The sequence below is a fragment of the Crinia signifera genome, chromosome 19, assembly GCF_055691185.1.
Source record: "Crinia signifera chromosome 19, ASM5569118v1, whole genome shotgun sequence".
NCBI classification, from domain to species: Eukaryota; Metazoa; Chordata; class Amphibia; order Anura; family Myobatrachidae; genus Crinia; species Crinia signifera.
Window position 1 is genome coordinate 131,825,915 of NC_139226.1, and position 26,194 is coordinate 131,852,108.

Genomic DNA, 26,194 nt, shown 5'->3' on the forward strand with positions numbered 1-26,194 from the left:
GCACCAATGATTAAATACCCCTGTATCCTCTGGTATATTATTAGATAAATAAAGGGAGAGGGACTCTTGAATGGCCTGCTTTGATTCTATGTGTGACAGGGCAAGTCTCCCCAATTTCCAAGGACCTGGGGGGGCCCGGAATGATCCCAGATCCCACTCCAGTCGCAGCGGGGCGTGGTCCGACCACGTAATAGGAAGTATCTCGGCTTTACGTAGGGAAGCCAGAGTCCATTTGTCAATTAGCGCTAAATCAATTCTCGAGTACGACTGGTGGGGATGTGAGAAGAAGGTATAATCACGCAGTCCAGGGTGTTTTGCCCGCCAGGCATCATGGAGGTCATATTCATTAATAGCCTGTCTAAATCTACGGGAATGATCTGGTAGCTGAGGGGCCCTACGTTTAGGGGTGTGGGATCTATCCAAGACTGAATCTAATACCATATTGAAGTCCCCCAGGATTAACATAGGACCTTTAGCGAGTTTCTGAACCTTTAGCAGCAGCTTCCTACAGAAACTAATTTGCTTAATGTTTGGGGCATAACATGAAACTAGGGTGGTCTCAACTCCCTCTAAGTTACCAACCAATATCAGAAACCTACCCTCGGGGTCGGCATACTGGTGAGACAGTGTGTAAGCGCAGTCTGCTGATATTAGAATCGCCACTCCCGCCTTCTTGGAGGGACCATTAGCTGTAAAGCACTGCGGATACCTATTGTCACTAAATCTCGGGGGGGCTGACTTGATGAAATGTGTCTCTTGGATAGCTACAATGTGAGCCTTCATTTTATAGAAGGAGGTTAATGCTAATTTCCTCTTCTGCGGCGAGTTCAGACCTTTTACATTCATAGAGATGATGTTAACCATTGTCAAAGTTAAGGGAAGCTGGGATATGATCGCTAGAAAATGTTCTCTTCAATATGGAAATATGCCCCGACCCAAAGAGTAAGACTACCTGGTACATAAACAGGGGGAGACAGGAAACACTAGGGAGAAACGCAGAAAGATCAAAAGGTAAAGAAAAGGTGAAAGTAAAAAAGGCGACTCTCAGAAGAGTCGTAGTGGGGGACCAAACAGAGGGTTCCCCAAACATAATACTAGGGGGGGTAGTGGACTGGTACCCCCCGCCCATCTAATAACATAACATACCATAATTAACTGTTTACCTGTACTTTAACTTAACAGAAGCTTAGTCAGCTGCCTGGAGAGGAGCAAATAGCTCTAACAATTAAAGCAGTAATAACATTAGTTCTAGTTCTGGGCAGGCCAGGCCTGCACATGAGTTCTATGAGTAGCCCGCTTAAATCTACATACATCACATTAATTGTATCAAGCGTCTGAACAGACCAATGTAGGGCCTGGAGCATGCCACTGCCAAGGCATTACTCTGCCAGTGTCCAGACCTGCTGTACCTGTCCAGCAGGCGATGCCGCAGGGGGCGACTCCGACATCCTCCATCTAGATAGAAGTTTCTCACCTTCCTCTACTGACGAGACAGAGATTGTAGATCCTTCACGCTGGATCAATAGCCGCGTTGGGAAGCCCCAGCGATAGGGAATATTTGCCTTCCTTAAAGCTGACGTGATCGGCTGGAGAGATCGCCGTTTAGCGAGTGTTTCTCTTGAGAGATCGCCAAAGAGCTGGAAGGAGCCCAGGGCCGATGCCGACTCAGACAAGGGCCTAGCCGCTTTCAACAGTGCCTCCTTCACATGGAAGAAGTGCACCCTCATTAGGACATCTCTCGGTACGCCTTCAGGGGCACTCCTAGCCTTGGGGAGTCTGTGTATCCGGTCGAGTAGAAGGTCAGCAGACGAGGCCGAGGGCAGCAGCTTTCTGAAGATGTCCAGGACAAAGTCGTGGAGGCCGCTGTTAGAAACATTCTCCGGGATGCCGCGGATTTTGAGGTTGTTTCTGCGCGACCTGTCCTCCAGGTCCGCTAGCTTGTCACGGAGAGCTGAAACCTCCTCCTCCAGGGCAGCATGGGATTCAATCAAATTGTTGTGGGAGTCCACCATTTCCCCCATTTTGGTTTCAAGGGAGTTTGTGCGTTCCCCAAGGTCATCTATGGAACGCTGACAGGACTGGAGGGAGGTTCGGATTTCAGTTGTTACATCTTCCTTCATCTGAGTGAGAAGTAGCTTTAAGGTGCCTACTGTCAGCGCAGCGTCGTCTGCAATCTGGGCCCGGCTAGACAGCTCCTTCATATTGGTGGAAGGGGAAGGCAGGACAGGTGGGAGTGGATCTGAAGGGATGTCCGCGGTAGAGGCTGGTGGTACCCCTGCCCTGGAGTTGGAGCTTTTTGGGGACGGTTTGAAGAAGGGGACCTGGGAGACTGACTTGGGAATTTTGTTCCGTTTGGGAGGCATTGGGGCCGGCCCACTAGCAGAGCAGTAAAGTCCTTAAAGCAAAGAGGGTATGAAGGCTTGATAGGAGTCGTATCAATTAGATATTCTCAATGGCAGCTGTCGGAGAGGTAAAGTACAATGACATCATCTAGATGAGCGTGGGGTGGAGTGGGAGGGCTCAGTCATATGCTCCCTGTTCCATCGTCTATTCGTGTAGGACCTCTGGGCCCCCGGAGAATGGTAGTTATTTGCAGATGAGACCGGGTCTAAGTGCCAGGGCCCCTGAGGCCTCTGAGGCCCAGAGGGCCAGCCCGCTACTTGGTGTCGATAAGCGGTCTTTCTTTGAGTAATGTAGGTGAGGAACTGGAGGTTGTCACAAGTATTTGTTCTTCACCCTCCCTGACACTCAAGGAAATTCTGAGGATGAAATTATTTATTTGGGCCACTAGAGGGGGCTCCAGGATTATTTGTCTTCAAAGCTGCAGTGAGTACTGATCCCTAGGGCTGAAGGGTTAAAGCAGCAATTCTTTAGTCCCTATTTTGAGAGGGCAGTGGAGTGATGTTAACTGCCTTGTAGGGTATAATATAGTCTAGTGTAGCTCCAAACTTTATAGGGAACGCTGGCTAGGGCTCAGGATAGGGGATTGCCAGGGCCCAGCTGTATAAGGGTGCAGGGGGTCTCCTACAAGGTGATGGTGCTGCCTGTACCTTAAGTCCAGAGGCTGTGCTGGGAAGGATGCGGCTTGTGCACTCACCAGCTTCTGAGCGCCGTGCATAAAATGGCCGCCGCTTCTGTAGGGAAGGCTCCCGGTGTGCAGTCCGTCCCCTTGAGGCACTCCTCTCTTCAGCGGTGCTGGGCAGATTTTCACATCCACCCGATTCTAGCCGGGTGCTGTGCGGCTTGTAGGTGCGGTGCTTCTCCCGTCACAGGCTCTCTCCCGGGGAGTTGCGCTGCCGGCGTCCCCAGAAATCTAGGCCCCGGCTTCCGTCTGCAGAGCAGGCCGCAACCTGCAAGGTCTCACGGAGAGACCTCCGGCTCCGCAGCTCTGCCCCGCTTGTCACCGGAGCTACAATCAGGCCTCCAGGGGTGTCTGAGGTGGGTCAGGGGGTTGCTAAGGTATTTTAAATTGCTGAGGTTGAGGAGCTCCTAACACCAGCGTCCTCTCAGCTCGGCATCCAGGCCACGCCCCCACTAAGTATTTTCTAAGTACAATACTAAGACTAACATCAATACAATGGCGCCTTTAACCTCATGTCCATTACATATACCCCTTGGGGTCAAATATATCTATTATTCATTCCCAGTTAAGGCAGTGATGGAATATAATAGAGAAAACTTTCTGAAAGCTTTAGCTGGCCATACATCTACAGATCGATTGTCAGATCTGGCCGGTCGGAACAAAATCCTGGTAATATCTGAATGACAGTTTTTGGCAGTTTTCCAGCATTTCAAAGCAAATGGTCAACGGTCATTTGCTCTCATCCATTAACAGGATTTTGTTCCAACCAGCCCAATCTGACAATTGATCTGTAGATGTATGGCCAGCTTTACATTGGATATTCCTACTTTACGGCAGAGTTCTTCTTTGTTTACATTTTTTGGCAAAGACCAAAACAAAAAACAAAAGCCTTTTGCCAAATAACGATCCCTGGCACATTGTTATTCTCTTCATTTTGAATAAAGCTTTTTTGCTGCATCTATTTATCTTCACTATTGACGTAACATTCAATCTTCAGAAAGGATGGCACTGATACTGGCCTCTATGTGCAACATGCATTGCCCTCTGACCTGTGTACATTGCCCTCTGACCTCTGTACCCCGCCAGCAGCGGTTACAAATGCCATTATCAAAATCTTTTGTAAACACATTGTCATTGTGTACTTGGATGATAATCTCACTGAAGGTCAACTCCTGAAATATGGGGGGGGGGGGAATCTTAAGGCCCCCATACACTATGCGATTTTGGGACGATTTCATCCGATTTCGGCACTTTGTGCCGATAATCGGGTGATATTGGCCCAAAATCGTAGGTGTGTGATATCTGATCCGATGCACGGTCCCAAGCGCATCGGACCGGATCAGGGAGGTCGGACGGTCTGTACATACGATCACGTCCGACCTCCCTGTATGCATATGCCTGCCACCTGACAGGCATATGCATGCAGACACCGGGGGAGCAGTGGGGCGGGCAGCGGGTCCCTGAGCGCCGGCGAGCTGCAGGGCGGTGAGGAGAAGTGGGGGCGGGCAGCGGCAGTAGTGGGGGCGGGCAGCGGCGGCGGTGGTGGGGGCGGGCGGCGGGTGCGGTGAGCGCTGCTGACCTGGCCGGGCAGTGTACTTACACATAGCAGCAGCGGGGACGGGCAGCGCAGTGGCGGCTATTATATTTTTAAAATACTTGTCAAATGACCGGCCGCTCTCTGATTGGCTGAGAGCTCTCCGGCCAATCAGAGAGCGGCCGGTCATTTGACAAGTATTTTAAAAATATAATAGCCGCCACTGCACTGCCCGTCCCCGCTGCTGCTATGTGTAAGTACACTGCCCGGCCAGGTCAGCAGCGCTCACCGCACCCGCCGCCCGCCCCCACCACCGCTGCCCGCCGCTGCCCGCCCTCACCGCCGCATTTGCCCGCCCCCACTACTCCTCACCGCCCTGCAGCTCCCCGTTTTTTTTTTTACATGGGATAAATCGCATGCGATTTATCCCATGTAAAAAATGGCACATCAAGTGCCAAATTGTATGTGAGCCTCCCGGGGAGCTGCCGGGCGGCTCGCAGGTAAATTGGGTCCGACTTGTCCCTAGGACAAGTCGGCCTAATGTATGGGGGCCTTTAGAATGCACACCCAATATACATGAGGTGCTATCATGCTGGGACTTGTAGTTCTGCAAAGAAAAACATGTGGTGCAGATGCACACTCCATATTATTATTATTAATAATATGGAGTGTGCATCTGCAACTCCTGAAATAGGTTGACGTGGGTAAGGTTGACACAACCATGAGGTCGACAATGGGAAGTTCAACATGAGTTTTGTTATGTTTTTTTTTGTCCCGAATGTCGACATAGTCAACTTGGACACGGTCTAAGTGTACTGCGTCCCCTCACATGGCTCGCTGCGCAGACCATTCTTCAGGCACGGTGCCTCGCTGCATTCGGCACACTATTTTATTCTACCACCGCGCCGTAGTGGATGGTAGGGTATGTAATACCGCCTGCCGGCACATGTTTGCTCATGTGGACAAACTCCCATAGTCAACCGAATGCTTGTGTCTACCTTCAGACAGTGTCGACCTATTTCAGGTGTCGACCTACAGCCGGTCAACCTTAATATGGTCAACCTGATGACCGTATCCCCCTAATTACAAGGGTACACATTTAGGTAGCACCCTGTAAATGTAGCAGGTGACTTATGCAACTTTCTGTGAGATCTGGGTTCACTAAATAATGTTAAAAAAATGTGATTGTATCAAAGTCAATTAAACTTGAATCAGGAAATCATTTTGACAACAATTCATTCTATACATCTTCTTCCAAACAGTGGTACTCTTATACCGCTTTCACACTGCCTAAACGTTTTAAAAATCGGTATTTTTAAACAGTATTTAAAACGGGTCTGAGCCTTCACATTGCAGTAGATTACCGTTTTAAATACCGTTTAAGTACCATTCACATCAGTCAACCCGTTTAATCCCCTGAACACGTTTCAAGGCAGAATGCAGGGGACAGCCTATCACAGGTCTGTAAATACCGTTTCAGAGCCATTCTCACTGCATAAAAAACGGCTCTGAAACGTGTAGGACTCTGCTTTTTAAACGTTTTGAAATACCGGTTATCTGTAACCAGTAAATCAACTCTGGCGCTTTCCCACTGCAGCCTTAAACGTTTTGAAATGTGAAAAAAACCGGCAATATACCGTTTAACAAGTGCGGTGTGAAAGGGGTATTATATACAAAGGGATCGGTCATTTCAGCACCATCTATAAATAAGGTACAGTATGGTTTTTACTTTTATGATTCAGCTTTTGCTGACCTACAGAATAACGGTTTGTTTGCTGTTCTGAAACTGAACCAAATAATGATACAAACACCGTTTGCAGGACTGAAAAACAATGTACAGTATCTGTAATCAGACACATACACTTCATGTTGACTTGCAGGACGGGAGGAGATACGTGCAGAGAACACATACAAAGCTGAGGTGAAGCTGGTCATGCACAGACATGCACCTGCCGCAGGGCCGGCTCGGACAAGATCACACCTGGTGCGTTTGCTCTGGGTTTGACTGAGGTTCTGAGTGTAGTGTTTGCCGATCTTGCAATAATGTATGTGGCCAATCAGATACTGGTGGGTTTGGTGGGAGATGTTAATGTGATTGGCTCTTACTGCTAAAATCCTCTCACTTCTTCACTTCTTGGAAGATCACCTAGGGGTAGACTAATACCCCTTTCAGAAGACAGCAATAATCTGGGTTGTTGCCTGGTGACTCGAGTTGAGGTGCGGAGTGAAAGCACCAAATAAAACCACTTTTATACCAAAATCCCCAATCTGACCTGGCATTTTGAATTTCTAATCCGGGTCGGATCCTGGATATGCCCCGTTTACACTGCGGTGCTGACCCAGAATACTCCCGAGCCGGCACCGATTACATTGCAATTTAAAATCTGAGTTTGGACACGACAATCCCAAATATTACTCTGTCTGTACATATTACCTCTGCCCCACCTGCAGTGCAGCATGGTGTGTACAGGTGCAAATTGACTTTATTTTTTGCTTCCAGCTGGAGGGTCTACATTTTTCATGGGCTGCTTAATCCTCCTGACTAGTGATATGGGTCATACATCCTGTTTATATAGTTAGATTTGGATCTTAGGAGGATATGGTACACACATGCACCATGCCCGTGATTAGCAGCATACCTCCACATACAGCGGATAGGAGATAGGAGCCAGCTCTATGGGTGACGTGGACATGTGACCAGTCCCAATATATGTGTTGCTGTAGTAATACTGCATAGCATAAAACATTGCTTCAGATGCTGGTACCTAGAAAGTCCACAAAACCCTTATTCCCATGCTGCACAAATGAAGATCTTGTACCTATTGTTGCAGAATTGTTCCATTATAGCACAGGTTCTCAAAGTCGGTCCTCAGGACCCCACACAGTGCGTGTTTTGCAGGTCTCCTCACAGAATCAAGTGAAGTAATTAGCTCCACCTGTGGATCTATTCGTATGCGTCAGTCAGTAATGGAAGGTCACACGAACGGAGAAGGTGAACTGTCTGGGGCCCTCAGGACTGAGTTTGAGAACCACTGCAGCATGGCAAAGGTGCATTGTAAGATGGCAGCTTCTGTGGGGGATGGGAGGAGCTGGGCTGATTAGGGCATTAGTGACTGAATACAGGAGGGAGGAGCCATTCATTTGATTTTGGGTGGCAATGTCCCGCGGGAGGCCATCAGTCACAGTGTATCCTGACCCATTTATGCTGCTGTGGGTCCGTGTCATGGCAGACTGCGCGCAGGCCGCTAGTAAGGGACATAGAGAAGGATGTGAAGTATTGTTGTCCCATGTGGTGGCGCTTGCACTGTGGAGGGGAGTGGGGAACCCGGAACCTCGGCGCCTAGTTCTATGCTCACAGCAGCCGTGGTGGCCGGGCAGCGTTCACTGTGCCTTCCTCCTGTGTGCCCACGGTTGCGGGAGGCCCTGGAACAAAAGAACTGAATTGGCCCCGGAGCAGATGGCTGCCACTGCTTATGGGAATAACAAAACAATAGGCAGCCTGTGTTACCCCCTCCATTGGGGCAGAGGGGGAGCTGAGCAGCCGAGCGTCTAAGTAAGGCGCTGACCAGGAGATAGGGCCTGTGTGGCTGTGCTGAGTGGGTGAGCCGGAGACTGGCTTAAAGGAACACTTAGATCATCCCCATTGACCCCCCTGTCACCGGGACAGCCAATCACATCTTTCTAAGTGACAGGGTTGTGCGTTCATATGGGCAGAAAGCACCGCCCTGTCACTGAGGCACTTCTATCTGTGCCGCTTATTAGCTTTTCTTAAAATGTTTTTGTCAAAGCCTGCAGCTTGGCCCAGCCCCCTGCTTCTGGTCATTTAACATGACAGCGGGTGGCACCCCTCCTGGTGCCTGCGAAACAAATAAATCTCCCAATTTTTTGTACATGCTGTTTTGGCGCTGTAATGACCGAGGTGTGCTTTATTTGTGCATTTAGGATGAGTTAGAAGCTCACATATATTCTTACTGCTGTCAGCCAGGGAAGATCGACACCTGCGATGCTGGAGAAAGGGGATAGTCTAGGTGGGTAGAGGAAGGGCCACAAGGACATGCTTGGACTCTGGTGCTGGGGCCAGAGATTTAAGCTTACCGATGCCCTAGATTCCTCCATTCCTTCCATGCATCCTTCAGTCTAATGCTTGCTCAGCACAAAACAAGGGAATAACACAGTTACTAGTAGCAAAGGATACAGCAGGGGATAAAGGAACAGGTTATTGTTATAGAACTCTTACTGAACTGCACAACACACACCTGCACAACTCTCCTGTATCCAACATAGATCTTATACGTTCCTTTAATAAACCTTTAATACACTGTATGTAACACTGACCGAACAATAGGAGAAAATGGAAGCTTCTTCCAGTCTATGATTCATTTTCGTTTCCAGCCACCCATTGCCTTTATGTTCATACATCTACATGAGCAGTTTTGGATGACTCACATGAGGCCCATGCTCTTCGCTTTATGACTGCAGAGGGCAGCACTGAGCTGTGGGTAGTACTATGACTTACAGTACGATGAAAGTGAATGCTTTGGTCAAGTGAAGTGCAGGTCACAATATGGAAAATGCTGAGAAATGCTTAGACAGCAAATGTTTGTGAAATGGAAAAAGCATGCATGCAGGACACCAAAAAGCATGAAGTATAGGGGAAAGGGGCACTCTAGAGGAGTCCTGGACTTACCTTCACTGTGCTGGCTTCCTGCACTGCCACTGCCATAGCTGAATCCTGGTTCTTGGTAAGTTGAGGGGAAGCATGGCGGTACTAGAGGATACTGGTAGGGGTACCCCTGCCCTAGCGGCCAGGGAGCGGCTGTATGAGGGAGAGGAGCCAGGGTGTCCTGATCAGATGTACCGCTGGACCCATCATTAATATTCAGCGCTGCCACATCTGATAAGCAAACACAAATGGCTATCTGTTATTTATTCTGGTGTAAATAATCTTACCGTTATCATTTACAGTGCATCTGATGCTCACAGTAGCTGTTCATATTTGATTGGAAGGAAGGCAGCCAATCAACTCCCTGGTCATGACATCACGGCACACTTTGAGGTTCAGTGATGTCATTATTTCTCAGTGAATAGATAGGCAGCGTTCTCATCAATAATGTGTCATTATTGTGTGCACTACAAATGAATAAACCTGAGTGAATAGGTACATTGAAAAACAAGCACAGTAGCAAAAGTAACACCGTTATTAATACAAAGAAAATAATTTGGCTGGTAAGACTCCAAACTAATACATGGTGCTTTGTGAGCTCACATACCATGGGTGAATATGAGTATGTGGGATGTACAGGAATAATATCAATATCAAGTAGACACTTACATCAGACCAGACAAGATGCTGCCTTCTATAATTCAGGTGTTCTCATAAATGACATTTTAAACTTTAGCATTATGATTAATCATGTTTTTACTACAAATTATTATTACTGCTTGCTATGTCTAGACTGGATCATTCAGTCAATCAGTATAATATGAATAATAATTGGTTTATAACATGGTTGTACACAATGGGGGAGTCTTCTTACGCAGCGACAGAGTGGCCTCAGAATGTTGCACACGCCTTTAGTATTGAAGATAGGGACCTCCGGGCATCATAGTATAACAGTAGGAGTCTTTTAGGCCTGGGGATTTTATGGTTCGTCAAAAGCAGAGCCGTCCCTAGCCAAAATGATGCCCTAGGCAAGATTTTGGCTGGTGCCCCCTAGCACCGCCACTAGTTCCGCCTCTGACACTGCTCCCCTTTCCCAGTACCATCCCTCATCATAGCAGTCATCATTTTGGTGCTCCTACCTGCAATATTTTAAATAGAAACAGTGCACACATTTGGTGCGCAGCCCAAACAGGGGTGTGTTCTTGCTGGGAAGGGGCATGGCCACACAATTTTACCCCAAATTCAAATTATGCCACACAGTAGTGCAACTTTATTCACATTATATCATGCGATGGTGTCCCTTATTCACGTTACATCACACAGTAGTACCACTTTACCTTATATACATTACTCATCAAATTATACCCTTAGAAAAAAATCCTGAGAAAATATTGTATTTTAACCACCTCCATGGCCACACTGCAACCCAGCACAAAGCAGTGTGTGCTGGCCAGAGGAGAAGAGCTGCAGCTGCTGCTGTCACTTAAGGGGAGGGGGCCCAGGGCCCCCACTGGGCCCTCCCATCAGGCTTTGGCGTGGGTAATTTGTACCCCCTACCCCTTTCTCTCGGCACCCCTGATAATACCACACAGTAATGCCCCTTACACATGACACACATTATTTATGTCCTTATAACCGTAATGCCCCCTTACACATTATGCCAACCTTTATTAATGCCCTTCATACACATGACACACATAATGCCCCTTACACATATGTTTCACATTATTAATGCCCTTATACACATGACACACAAAATGCCCATTACACATGTCGCACATTATTAATGCCCTTATACACATGACACACATATGTCGCACATTATTAATGCATTTATACATGACACACATAATGCCCCTTACACATATGCCGAACACTATTGCACAACCAACCCACCCGAAGACCGCACTCGCACAGCCGCTAATACTGTGACCTCTGCCTCTGCTTGGATTCAGATGTTTCCTCATACATCTTGTCTCAATAGGCCATGCAGCTCCTGGCCCTTCTGCTAACGTTGGGTGCCTTTTTTGCTGAAAATTCTTCTTATTTGCATTGTTATGACCAGCACACACAAGGAGCTTCCGATGATTAAAATGATATGCGGCATGCCTATATTTTGTGTGCGACTGTGGCTGTACCTGCATACGGAATGCTATGTTACAGTGATTTCCATGAATACACTATTTCATATGCAGATACAGCCTCACTCACACAGAATATAGGCATGCTGCATATCATTTTAATCAGCAGAAGCTGCTGATGCCCCTAGGAATTCCAAATGCCCTAGGCAATTGCCTAGTGTGCCTATGCCTAAGGCCGGCCCTGATCAAAAGACATCTTTTAGGCTTACTAGTCCTCATTCTAAGAACATTACAGGTTGAGTATTCCTTATCCAGATATCTGTCATCTACCATAGTTTCCGGAATGTACTGTACTTTTTTTTCTCTCTCTCCAAAAACACTACTGGGGACATCTGTAACTGGCACTACTGGGGACATGATATATAACTGGCACTACTGGGGACATGATATATAACTGGCACTGCTAGGGACATGATATGTAACTGGCACTATTGGGGACATGATATATAACTGGCACAACTGGAGACATCTGTAATTGGCACTACTGGGGACATGATATGTAACTGCCACTACCGGGGGCATAATATGTAACTGGCACTACTGGGGACATGATATATAACTGGCACTGCTAGGGACATGATATGTAACTGAAAATACTGGGGACATGTTATGTAACTGAATATACTGGGGACATGATATGTCAGTGGCACTACTGGGAACATTATATGTAATTGCCACTACAGGAGACAACTGTAACTGGCACTACTGGGGACATGATATGTAACTGGCACTACTGGGAACATGATATATAACTGGCACTACTGGGGACATGATGTGTAACTGACACTACTGGGGACATGATATGTAACTGGCACTACTTGGGACATAATGTGTAACTGACACTACTGGGGACATGATATATATAACATTAGTGAGGACAGGATATGTAACTGGCATGATATGTAACTGGCACAACTGGAGACATCTGTAATTGGCACTACTGGGGACATGATATGTAACTGCCACTACTGGGGGCATAATATGTAACTGGCATTGCTGTGGACATGATATGTAACTGAAAATACTGGGGACATGTTATGTAACTGAAAATACTGGGGACATGATATGTAACTGGCACTACTGGGAACATTATATATAATTGCCACTACTGGAGACATCTGTAACTGGCACTACTGGGGACATGATATGTAACTAGCACTACTGGGAACATGATATATAACTGGCACTACAGGGGACATGATGTGTAACTGACACTACTGGGGACATGATATGTAATTGGCACTACTGGAGAAATCTGTAACTGGCAATACTTGGGACATGATATGTAACTGCCACTACTGAGGACATGATATGTAACTGCCACTACTGGGGACATGATATGTAACTGGCACTACTGGGGACATGATATGTAACTGGCACTACTGGGGACATGATATGTAACTGCCACTACTGGGGACATGATATGTAACTGCCACTACTGGGGACATGATATGTAACTGGCACTTCTGGGGACATGATATGTAACTGCCACTACTGGGGACATGATGTGTAACTGACACTACTGGGGACATGATCTGTAACTGGCACTACTTGGGACATAATGTGTAATTGACACTACTGGGGACATGATATATATAACATTAGTGAGGACAGGATATGTAACTGGCATGATATGTAACTGGCACAACTGGAGACATCTGTAATTGGCACTACTGGGGACAGGATATGTAACTGGCGCAACTGGTACATTTGTGGGAGAATGAGTGCTAATATGTGTTTATGACAATATGCATATATATATATATATATATATATTTATGGATATAAGTGGAGATCATAATGGACTGGCTATTTGAATATAAATATACAATCCAGAAAACAGTTGTAGAAAGATAATACACACTTGCCGCACGGCCCTTCTAAACTACCCGCTCCATAGTAAGAGCAGTCTGTACCCGATACCAACCTCGCAGCGCTGCACATCGGTATCACAAGCCCCTTAACACCGTGCAATTTCGGCCAACTTTCCTTACGATTTTGAATATAGAGTCAAAATCTTAACGTGGGTTAAGCCAGAATCACACCTGTGTACGCCTCTTTATGTATAATGTAATGTGTGAAGGCTGCATATGGTGACTGCTAATTGGGGGGGGGGGGGGGGGTCTTGGTCAACAGCACTATTGTCTTCCTCCACCTATAGCCTAGAATTTCTCTACTCCATAATAGCGATCAGGCTTATTTGTTTAGAAAGGCATCAGACCCATCTGGTGAAGGCTCGGGAAAAATATGTTTTATCATCTGAAAGATCAATATGAAAACTTCTCTTGGGGTATGAATAAGTTTGGAACAGAGAGTCATAGCTGTCCTAATTGCAAGACCTCTATGGTTGACTTATTGCACTATGGGGGGGTATTCTAGTTCATTTGCTCGTATGCGAATTCGCTACCCACGTGAGTATATTATTCTCCTCCTACAGTGGGCAAATTATTGTACATTTTCCATAAGGAGCGGGGGAGAGGCTTCACTTCAGAAAGAAAAACAAGTAACACAACTATTTGACGCCTGTTTTTTTTTTATATCTTGTCTACTACAACTAAGGTTCAGATTCGTAAACGTTTCCTAACACAATGGATTGAGACCCGGATGGTCCTACAGGCCAATCCGATTCCTCTTTCTAGCCTAGTCTTGCTTGCTGTCATCAGAGGTTGTCTCCCGCACACCCATTGGTCCTCTTTACTCCTATATCCTTTATCATATTGTCAGTTATTACTGTTATTTATAATCAGTACTGGTCAATGTCATGTTTTCAATAACAAAGAGAATGTACCGGTATATTATCTATATATTGTCAACCGATGCCTCAAATACAAATGTTTCTAAAAAATAAAAAAAAGAGTTATAAACACCTGTAAATGTCTTAATTTGATCTCGGATATCGTCATTATTATTTATTTTAAGCTGGAGACAGTACATTTCCAACAACTTCAATTCCACCCAAAATTGTCTACAACTCCATTCCCTCCTTGATCGGCTCTTCATGTCTGTCTCTCAGGTCTATAGTATTTTTAAATGTATCTGCTCGCCTGAAATGATTTGACAGGATTTGGTCTGCAGAAACAATCCTTTCCTAATAATGCCACTCACTGAATTGTAATCCACATTAATAAGAGGAGCACCGGTCATAAAGGTCATGGGGGCTCATATAATTACTCAGCGCTCCTATTACATTACATGTTTTGGTGATGATGTGGAAAATGGTAGCCAATCAGAGCATTGGAATGCTAACAGCACCAAAGAGTACAGGTTGAGTATCCCTTATCCGAAATGCTCGGGACCAGGATCATTTCGGATAAGGGATTTTTCCAGATTTTGGAATATTTTTTTTTTTTCAATATATTCACCTGGTCCCCACCCGATGGTCCCCCGGCATCCATGGCGGCCGTCAGGATCCTCTTCAGTGGTCCCAGGGATGCATTGCGCGAGTTGCAGGCGCGCCGGTGAAGAGGATCCTGAAGGACGCCGTGGGATGTGGTAAGTAGGAAAAAAGGGGCAGGGAGGAAAAAAAGCAAAACAAAAAATAACATTTCGGTGTTTGGATATACGGATACGGGATACTCAACCTGTATTTCAAATTAGTCATCTTGTAAAATACACCTTAACATTATCATTAAATAACAACAAACAATGTGAATGATAGGGGAAATGGACAGAGGGGCAGAAATGTGAAAATGGAAATCCTACATTTCTGCCAATAAGAGCTTGAAGCAATGAGAACATGAAAGCACATTAAGGGACACACTGCCACATTTACTCATTCATATACTATTGACATTATTAAAGAAGTGTTGGTTTAGTATAGTTCTTCAGTAACCTAGCACGTTGCCTAGCTATTGCACTGCCCACCACTCTAATTACTAAATACGGGTACGAGGAACAATAGGCAGAACACATAGTGGCCCACAGGAGACCATGCCACCATAACTATGTACTAGCACTGCTACATCCCTTCAATCACAGACAGTATACTGGAAGGTAAAAACATTGAGGGCAGTAAATGTGTTACTCACTACCACACAGGTCTCCGAAAACATAGTAGCACTGCTCTGAGAAGGTGATTTTATTGACGGTGTGTCTGAGGTAGCCATGCTTTAACATGCTGCTGGCGTATTTTCTGGCCTCCCGGCGCTCTTTAAAGCCTTCCACGTGTGTGTACAACCAGTCCACGACATCAGCACCTGCAGGGACAACCGGAGCACAGTCAGAGGCCATAGCAAAGGATTATGGGTAAAGCAATGAAAAAACACATCTAAAGAATTAGGCTGTACACCTTTAAAATAAAATAAAACATTAGAAATGGAGAACACATTTTGCATAACATGGATTTTATATAGAAACAGTATAAATGATGGCGCTACACTATGTTATGTATACACTTATTCTAAGTCATTAATTGGCCTAATTGTGGAATTCTGACCCAAAAACTAATCGGTGAGTCAGGAATGTATAACATTTGCCGATCATCCATCAATCTGTGATCACCAATCTCAAAATTGGATCAGAGAATTGGCTTTGTTTGTCTATGGTCCTTTTTAGAGGTTAGATGGACAGTCACATACATACTGTATAGCAATTGTAATTGTCCTGTGTCTTATTACTACTAAAGTACAACTGAGTATAAAATGCTGCAGCAAAACCAAATGCCACCTAAAGCGATACATTTCTGGTGGAGCTGAAGGTAGTTATATAGAAAACACAAGCACACCTACCTGGGTAGCTCCATTAGCTGGGGCTCCTGATGGCTGTGATGGTCCCATGCCAAATGTCTACCCAAATACTGAGTTTCCCAATTTGGATGGTCACGCGATATGAACAGTGCCGTAAGTAGAGGTTTTGCCAGGATGGCACTTACCAAGGGTGCAGGTTTGGCTGGACACACACACACACACCCCAAAGCATGCCAACTACTATGTAGCCTGTCTGCCACCCAGATAACCCATTCTTAACCTTTATTATTATTCAATACATTGAGCTTCATTTGCTAAGTCCAGAGAGAAGTCTGAGCTTCCCATGTCTAGTGAGCGGCTGCAGCCTCTGTAACTTAGTGGGCAAGTCTGGCGGCTGCACCCAATCAGCACATTGCAGGAAAGTCCGGCTTTCTCATTGATGATGGAAGATATATAAATGTGGTGTCTGTAGCTTGCCACCTGGGACTTGGTCACTGGTAGAAACGTACAATGGTAACCAGGATTGGAGGGAGGGGGGGGGGGGGGGGGGGATTCCAATCTGACCGTACCCAGCAGAACATCACTCAGGAGGATTATAAAATACCATGGGTGCGGTATAGCTCACAGACAACGTATACATCGTCAGTCATTGGGTCGGCAGCAAAAGTCAGACACAATCACAAGGTTGGCACATGAAAAGGTTGACATGACTTTCACAGTTTTCTTTAAGTCAATGCTGACACCTGAGTACATGGACCCGCCCAATTAGTGTACCGTGTCACCTGGTATAGCTCGCCATGCTTTGGGACAGGTGCCTCGCTCTGCTACCACGGAGCTAATCACACATTGACATTCCCAATCGTACAGTGGTTCGGGAAGTATGGATAAGTCCAACAAATGAAGAAAAACTAAATTGTGGAAAAATCATGTTGTGGTCAATGTCATTGACCATGTCGACATTTTGCTTGTGTTGAACTTTTGTCAATGTCAACTTTGTAATGCCTCTCTGTTCCATGACCCCACTTTACTGATCGACTTCAGGTCATGCCCAGCGTTCTTCATCGTAACTCAGGTCAAGACCTTCACATTGCCAGGGGTGCCCACACACCTAATTACAGCCCACAAACCTAATTACAGCCCACACACCTAATTACAGCAGTGCCTATGAATTAAAATTTTTTATTAAATAGCACAGTAGTTTCTGAGGGGGTGACAGCATTGACAACATCTGGGGGCTTCCAAACGGGTCTCACAGTAAAAGGAGTGGAGTGTTATGTAAGATTACTGCAGCCAATAGGGATTAAGCACATTAACCACACTATTAGGACGAACAATCATTGAGTTAGTGGTGCTTCCTAAAGTCAGATATAGGGAGTATTCCCGGCAGTCGGAATCCCAGCCATTTCCGACGATTGCAGGCAGAACATCGACAGTTGGTATTACTCTTCTGATGAAACCGCTGCGCCCAGATAGCGGAGAAATGCGTTAAGTGACGGGGTTCTGCAGGACTTCTTTCAAATGTATTTGCCAATCTGAGCCCCTCCCTCCCTGACCTGTGAGCCACTTATACTGCTTTCACATTGCAGAAACGGGTATTGACCCTGTATTCTTAAATGGGACTTTAAAACGGGTCTGAACCTAAGACCTTTCACATTGCAGGTGAAAACTGTTTTAAAAAGCATTTAATACCATTCACACATTCAACCCGTTTAACCCCCAAGGGACACGTTTCAAGCCATTGAAATAGAGCCATTCACACTGCCTAAAAAACGGCTTTAAAACGTGTAGGACTCTGCTTTTTAAACGTGTTGAAATACCAGTTAACTTTAACCGGTAAATCAACTCTGGCACTTTCCCACTGCAGCCTTAAACGTTTTAAAATGGAAAAAAACAGCAATATACCGTTTTAAAAGTGCAGTGTGAAAGGGGTATTACCTGGACAAACTGCTTATAGCACAAGAAAAGCAACGGACACCGCTGGCTCAGGATGACGGCTCGCTGATACCACCAGCCCATTGCAGACGGTCCGTCAACAGGTGACGGACGCTGCTCTCGGGGGTCAGCTGGAGCCGTCCTAAAGATCTGCTCTCCTATTGCAGGTTTTTCTACATCTGAGTCCGGCCACTATAATCTGCTAAAACACCAGCTGTCCATTCAATTTCCGTGTGAGAACAGTGGTAATATGCTGCCTTATCACGTCAATTAACTCTTTAGGAGGTTTAGGAGGTTGAGCATGGCACTCATATTTGGACATTTTCGACTAAAAGAAGTGCAAAGTTAATTCTATCTTTAAACAAGATTTTCTATTTTAATCAGTGCTATCCATTTGTTGTTTTGTGATTAATACATATTAAAAAAGATTATTATTGATTATTAAGTTTTGGCACTCTCTTATATATATATATGTGTATGTGTATTTAATGTACTGACCTTCGAATGTCTGAAAGTCTGTAAATTGTCAGAAAAGGCTGCGAATTGTCGGAAAACAGTCGTGAATTCAACAATCTGCGGCTGTTTCTGACAAAAAAAGATCAGACCCTAAAAAAAAAGATGGATCTCACAGCCATCAATGCTTTCGGTAACAGCAGTATTGAATAGGTGAGTGCCGCTAGTGGCACAGACTGAATAACCCCCATAAGCTATAAACATGAGCAAAAAAGACAACCATTGGTTAAGGCCACTCATGTGACCTAATAGAATTGTGAAACTTTTTTTTTTTTTACTTATCTTTATTATTTTATAACTTATTACATTAAAAGTTAATTGGAGCATGAAAATGGCATACTTTTATAGAATTATGACAACATGTGTAAGTTTATTCTATTTTAGGGAAGTACTGTACTATTGTATTTGTTTCTGGTGAATATTGCTGTATAGTTCAAAAGGTATATTACTGTAACTGTATATTATCTTGTCTGATATAAAGTATATCATACTGTACATGTTTGTTTTGCTATATATGACTTGGGTCCATGTTTGTCTCCCACTGTGTAAACTTGGTAGTGCTACCAACATGGCCGCCTTACTGGTGCACTCATGTCCGGGATGGAAAATACATCCTGTCTGTGTCATGGCCCAACTATGAGCATTAGGACGCTACAACGACCACATTTTGTGTAATGTACTCTAGGCCAAACCTTTTTCACCCAAGGTAATCCTACGCAGTGCGTCCAAATCGTCTGCCGTAAATGGCTGCAGGTAGGATCTCCCAAACGACCAGCGGGGACGCGCATCCGATCGGAATTGGATCTAAAACATGCCAAATTTTCATACAATCGGTCGAGATTGCTTCGAAATTGGGGGAATTGAGGCCAAATCGTTTTGGTGTGTACCCAGCATTAGCAACTTAATAAAGTAGTAGGAATACTTCTCAAATAACAGATGTTAATCAGCAGCAACAGATAACTAGATAAATCGCCAACAACCTACTCAGCAATGATGTTCTATGTGGAGGATAATAGTCTCCGGAACAAAGACAATATAATGGATTTAGTACAATATAGCGCTGGAAATAAACCTTGTGAAGCAGTGTAATGTGTGAGAATAGGATCCTGTCTCCACAACCCAGTAACACAAAGACCTCACACAGCGACAAATAACGACACATGTCCAGCTGCCTAACTCAATGTACCTTAGTGAAAAATGATCTCAGCATGTAATTGATACACGTCAACCTTCAGCCTCTCTCATGTTACCCCCATTTTTCCGGAGTTTGAGTTTAATTACTGACGGTCACACTCATTTAACCCCTGACCATAGTGACGACAGTTTAAAATGATCATCAATAAGGGATGTACAAATACCTTCTAGATTAACCCTTGTTGGATTGTCCCTGTGAATCCAGACACACCAGGACCCATTTACGCTTATAAATAAACGTACTACTACTACTACTACTACTACTATTTACGAACATTCAGATGCAAGATGTGAACTGTAGAACACTAAGGGCCTTATTCTGGTTAGGTCGGTGCAACGTACATAGGTCCGTTTCACCGTACGTCTCCCATACGCGGACGGTGAGCGAAAGTCCGCCCACAGAACAGCCGCATACGGACGGTCACAAACACCGACAATATGGAGTGGCGTACACTTGAGCGTACGCCACCGTATACGGACGGGTCTCCTCTTAGACACCGTGTCCATTTACACGGGTCCTCTAACCAGGTCCTGACCTGGGTAGAACCCGGATAGGACCCGTGTAAATGCTGGTGTAAATGGTCCCGCTGCGGGTCCAGGCACCCGCAGCGGGTCCACAGTGTGCAGCGTTGGGGAAGCTGTCCCCAGGTGCTGCGGGAGGAGGGGGGTCCCTGCGGCTGCTGAGGGGAGGGGGGGGGGGGGTACCTGTCAGCCTGAGGTTGGAGCCGGAGGGGATGATGTGCGCCGCTGTCCCCGGGTGCTGGGAGGAGGGGGATCCCTGCGGCTGCTGAGGGGAGGGGGGGTACCTGTCAGACTGAGGTTGGAGCCGGAGGGGATGATGTGCGCCGCTGTCCCCGGGTGCTGGGAAGAGGGGGGTCCCTACGGCTGCTGAGGGGAGAGGGGGTACCTGTCAGCCTGAGGTCGGAGCCGGAGGGGATGATGTGCGCCGCTGTCCCCGGGTGCTGGGAGGAGGGGGGTCCCTACGGCTGCTGAGGAGAGGGGGGTACCTGTCAGCCTGAGGTCGGAGCCGGTGGGGATGATGTGCGCCAATGTCCCTGGGTGCTGGGAGGAGGGGGGTCCCTGCGGCTGCTGAGGGGAGGGGGGTACCTGTCAGCCTGAGGTCGGAGCCGGAGGGGATGATGTGCGCCGCCACTGCTGCTGCTGTACCTCCCCCCGCAGCCGTGAAGTTCCTGCGGCGAAAGGACAGTCAGCATCGGGGGTCCCTCCGGCGCATGGGAACTAGTACTAGTACACATATATAAGCAGGTCTTAGAATGAATATTACCTAAAATGAAAACAACCTTTACATGTAGAGAAGTATAGAAAGATATGCTTCCAATGTGTTTGTGGGCTGTGTGTGGCTCGCAGGTAGTGAAATCATGGTTTTCACTTACTTACGTATGTGTTTGAGTAGTAATCAGCGTTAATTAGCAGACCCAGGTGTCCGCTCTCATACGGTATCTCTAGGGGTGGTCTGGAGCTATCTTTGGCGTCCGCCTGTTTTTGGCCCAAAATGCACGGTCGTTCGCCGATCGAGCGGTTGTGGCACCGTACATTTTTGGTGCACACCCTCCGTGTACGCCCATGTTTACGCCCAGTTTTCCTCATTATTCCGGCCGCTCCCCTAAAAACGCCCCCATGCCGCCCACAATGACCGTACTCTTGCGGACAGGTTTTTTCGCACGGAGAGACCCGTCCGTGAGCGGTGTGAGGTCGCCGCACCTGCGCATTAGGAAAGCTACACATGCGCGCAGATGAAAAAAAAACCGATCCGCCCGTATACGTCCCACCGTACCAAACAGAATAAGGCCCTAAGTTATCAGCAATATATCTGATTCATGTCTGACTGTCGTCCTCTAGAAAGTGGGTTTCCTCTTCCTTTCCTTATCTACACCATCATGGCCTCCGCTTTAGTCTGTTTGCTGCAGACAGTGGAGTCTTCTGCCCCGAGGACAGGTTAAGCCAGAGCTTATTGCTGACTATAGTGACTATGGGGCCCAGTTACTATGTAATGACATATGCACTGCGATCTGGGTGGGATCTCCCATGTAGGATTACTGTACATTGCAATATGTGATCCTTTTGGTGATATGTATGCTCCTACAGGTGCATGGACATGGGCTCAGAAAGGAGCCGCAGGCCCTACTGCTTCATTGGGTGCCGAGGGGTCTGTGGATGTGCTGTCAGCTCTGACTCCCCCGCCGACCGCACTGCTCTGAAAGCTACCGCCATCTCAGAAAGGAACCCGATGGGATGCTGCCTGATGTTGATACATCGAGCGGCATTGCATCCCCCCGTAGTAATGTAGCGCTGTGTGCCGAGTAGGGATGCCAATCCCGGGGCATTTTCTCAATCCCGGGAATCGGGATTGAAAAATGCTCAATCCCGGGATTCCCGGGTTTGACATCTCTAAGCGGTATGCACGGGTAGAATAGGCAAAAAAGGAGCCCTGTCCCCCCCACTCCGGCCACCCCACACATATTTACTTACATGAGAGCATGGGAGGGCGGGCGGCCAGAAGCAGGGCAGACATCAGCGGGTGCAGGCAACGGGAACGAGAGGAGCAGGCGGGTGACGGCGTCAGTGGCAGCCGAAGCTGCAACTTGAGGACTATGGTGAGGGCTGAGAGGCCGGGGATCGGGAACTCCTGGGCAGCGTCTGAGCGCAAGCTCAGACGCTGCCCGGCTTTGATATGCACATACACAGCCAATCCCGGAATCCCGGGATTGGAAGGTCCAATCCCGGGATTCAAATCCCGGCGTTTTTTAGGCCAAATCCCGGGATCCCGCCGATCCCGATCCCGGGATTGGCCACCCTAGTGCCGAGCAATCTTGCTGAGCATTCTACATTGCTCAGATTGCTCTGCAGTGTCGCCATGTGTAGGACCCTTAAGAATTGGGTGAGGTGTGTTTAAATGGAAATCTAATTTGCAGTGCTAAAATAAAACTCTCTTCTCTAGCATTAATTCAACCTATTGTCCATTGCAGAACCCCCATTTTCATAACTGCACTGAATATGAATGACATTTGGGGCCCATCATTAAATACTTCAGGCTATATATATATACTGGTGCAGGTCTCCCAATCCCCTTATCCATTTCACATAAAAATAAAGCAGCCAGTACATACCCTGCCCAGAAGCAGCCACTACCAATCTCTATGCCACAGGGTGAGCTGCTGCTGCGTTTAGAGGTCTTCTGGGTTTATTACCAAGGCGTTCCTCTGCACATGTGTGGCCGACAAAAAGAGCATCTGCAAGCTGCGAAGAGAAGCCCATAGCTCCTACAAATCCCTTTCCCTATCAGGTCCCAGATCTGGAAAAGTTAGCATTTTGGAGCCCGGAGCATATGGGAAATGCGTTCAAACCTCACAAAGCGGCAATTTCTACGAGCATGTTTGAAGTTGTTACATCTGGTCCAATATTCATTTAAAATGTAATTAAAAAAGCAACAATAACTGGTTACAGTATTGCGACGTGATGGAAAACTTACCAATGACGGCATTAGATATTGTAATTTTTAACCACATGCGGTCTCGGATTTCCAAGCCGGAATCGGGCAGCTGCATGACCTTCACTATAGTGGCCATATCACTCTTCACAGACAGAGGAGAATCTTCCAGTTCTAGAATGACAGAGATAAAAGTCAGCTCTAGAACATTGAGTAGTTGTAGTTAATGAAAGGGGAAATATAAAAAGAATACATGTAAATGACCAACACAAACAAACTACAAGTGACCACATACACACACGCACACACACATTTACATGAATACTGTATATGCATTTTGTTTGGTTGCATTTTAGAACTAGGATGTATGACGTCTTCACCCACTTTGTGTGTTGGGCATCATTTGACTTAGATACCCTGGAACACATATGATTATGATTTATCAGGAAACTAGAAAGGATGTGACACAAAGCATGTTCCCGAGTACACACATCGCCTACAGGTCTACAGCTGGTTGTACTGCGCATTCGTCAGTCCCGGCGCTTGTCATCAATGCACAGGCACCGGGGACGGGGGGAGAGGAGGCAGCGACAGGGGGGTGCCTGAAACGCAGTACCCCCGCTGCGGCCAGAGGCAGCCCCCCTCCCGCAATAAGGTACGAGCCGCCACTGATATATATGACTGATATATATATATATATATATATATATACACACACACAAACACAATTTATTCTCTTTCTATCCTAGGATTTTCTTTGAATGTCCTGCACAGTCTCCTCTCCTCCCAGCTATCATGATGACACAGAGGACAGCAGTCTGCAGGTCAGAAACACCTGTGCCGTGTGTGGGACAACAAACAGAAGCTTTTATCAGTAAAATCAGGAACATTGTGCAGGTCAATAAAGTCACCGGACGGTAAAAAAGAGAGATCACATTCACAACCGTTCCACTTCTAATGAGAAAAATAACACAGTGCCACCTCCGTGGAGGACTTCAAAACCATAATGCCAGCCCCTATACAATGGACAGAGGGGTCTTGTCCTGGTCAGGTGCAACGATAAACCATGGGAATTTGTTATCGGACCCCCACTACAGGCTCATCAAGAAATAGTACAGTATGCTGATCAATTATTATTATAAACTAATAGCTTTCTTCCTGTGTAAAGTGTCAGCCCTAGACAGCTTCCCCAGGTGCAGTAGAAGCCTGGGGTCGCTACTGTTATCGCTACTGAGTATGCACAGGTTCCAGCACCTATCCGTTACATTATGTAGGTGCCAGGACCGTCTGGCGGTGGAGAACATCTGGAGGGGGCAAGGCAGAAGGACCAGCAGCCCCCCACCTCCACCCTCCACTCCACCTCACTGGTCATTTATACTTAGCGGGGTAGGTTTGTAGACAAATCAGTAATAGCTGGAACTGTGCGAAGCCGTCACTGTACAGCACTGCGCAGCGTTGTAATTGGGGAGTGGTTAGTGCTCCTGATTCAGAGGTGGCTGCAGTCCTGCTTGGTGCTCTGCTGCTTTATTAGTAACAGATCTGAGAGCATACGCAAATGCTGCAGGTGGCGTCTTCTGGGAAAGATGCCTACTGGCGGCTTCTCATATCCGCTGCCTGCATCCGAAGATCCAGCATTGCATCAACATCATGAGTAACAGTCCAGCAGCCTTCCATTTTACCCAATATGTCCGGCACAAGGAAGCTGTGAAGGCCAGTGGAGGCTGCAGCCGCTTGCTTTAGCCCGTCCACAAAGCACCTCATTTAGGGCATTGTGACCAGAGCTGCAGCACCATGATGTCACATGTTCCCACAGCTCCAGTGAATACGCTGTAAAGAATCCTCACTACTCCCAGGGCTGAATCAGGCCCAGTGTCCCCAAGTAATGTGTGTTTAGACAGAGAGATCTAAAGCATTGTCCCTGCCTTCTAGTGAATTGTTGCATCTAAATATTGGTTCATTCCATACTTGCCTACTTTTGAAAACTGTTTTCAGGGAGATTATAGTTGGTAGCAGAATTTTGCAAAGCGCCCCATAGAGGCGGTGTGTCATGCTCCACCCAAAGGTTGTGTCTACTTCCATATATGGAGAGATTGTGAAAAGAGATTGTGAATGTGGCACCTAGAAGCCTGGGTGTGTAATTTAAAATGAGCTACTATACTTGGTAAAGTGCTGGGAAATGGTGCTGATGGTTCAGTGTAAATGTAGCTATCTCTCATTCCTTTTTTCCTTAAAAAAATGTAACAGTGTAATGTGGGCTAGGTGACATAGGGGAGATTGCTAGACTAATGAGGGAGAGAGGGAGATTGCTGCTATGTCAGGGAGTCTCCTGCAGAATGCAGGAGGGGAGGTAACTATGATGTAACAGTGTAATGTAGGCTAGGTGACATGAGGGAGATTGCTAGACTAATGAGGGAGAGAGGGAGATTGCTGCTATGTCAGGGAGTCTCCTGCAGAATGCAGGAGGGGAGGTAACTATGATGTAACAGTGTAATGTAGGCTAGGTGACATGAGGGAGATTGCTAGACTAATGAGGGAGAGAGGGAGATTGCTGCTATTTCAGGGAGTCTACTGCAGAATGCAGGAGGGGAGGTAACTATGATGTAACAGTGTAATGTGGGTTAGGTGACATGAGGGAGATTGCTAGACTAATGAGGGAGAGAGGGAGATTGCTGCTATGTCAGGGAGTCTCCTGCAGAATGCAGGAGGGGAGGTAACTATGCTGTAACAGTGTAATGTGGGCTAGGTGACATGGGGGAGATTGCTAGACTAATGAGGGAGAGAGGGAGATTGCTGCTATTTCAGGGAGTCTACTGCAGAATGCAGGAGGGGAGGTAACTATGATGTAACAGTGTAATGTGGGCTAGGTGACATGAGGGAGATTGCTAGACTAATGAGGGAGAGGGGGAGATTGCTGCTATGTCAGGGAGTCTCCTGCAGAATGCAGGAGGGGAGGTAACTATGATGTAACAGTGTAATGTGAGCTAGGTGACATGAGGGAGATT

At 46.6% G+C, this 26,194-nt stretch overlaps 1 protein-coding gene across 5 annotated transcripts in view; it reads right to left on the bottom strand.

Annotated features, from left to right (window-relative positions):
* Positions 1–26,194, bottom strand: part of DVL1 (dishevelled segment polarity protein 1) — a 187,221-nt gene that overhangs the window by 12,746 nt on the left and 148,281 nt on the right. For 2 of the 5 annotated variants that reach the window (XM_083163374.1, XM_083163375.1), the window contains exons 12-14: positions 23,235–23,366; positions 15,449–15,616; positions 9,304–9,510 (exon numbers count right to left, since the gene is read on the bottom strand). In XM_083163374.1, coding sequence (XP_083019500.1) covers positions 9,304–9,510; positions 15,449–15,616; positions 23,235–23,366 — 507 coding nt within the window. Of the gene's footprint in view, positions 1–8,711; positions 8,764–9,303; positions 9,511–15,448; positions 15,617–23,234; positions 23,367–26,194 lie in introns of all 5 variants that reach the window. The other 3 variants (XM_083163377.1, XM_083163378.1, XM_083163376.1) reach the window with 3 other exon arrangements.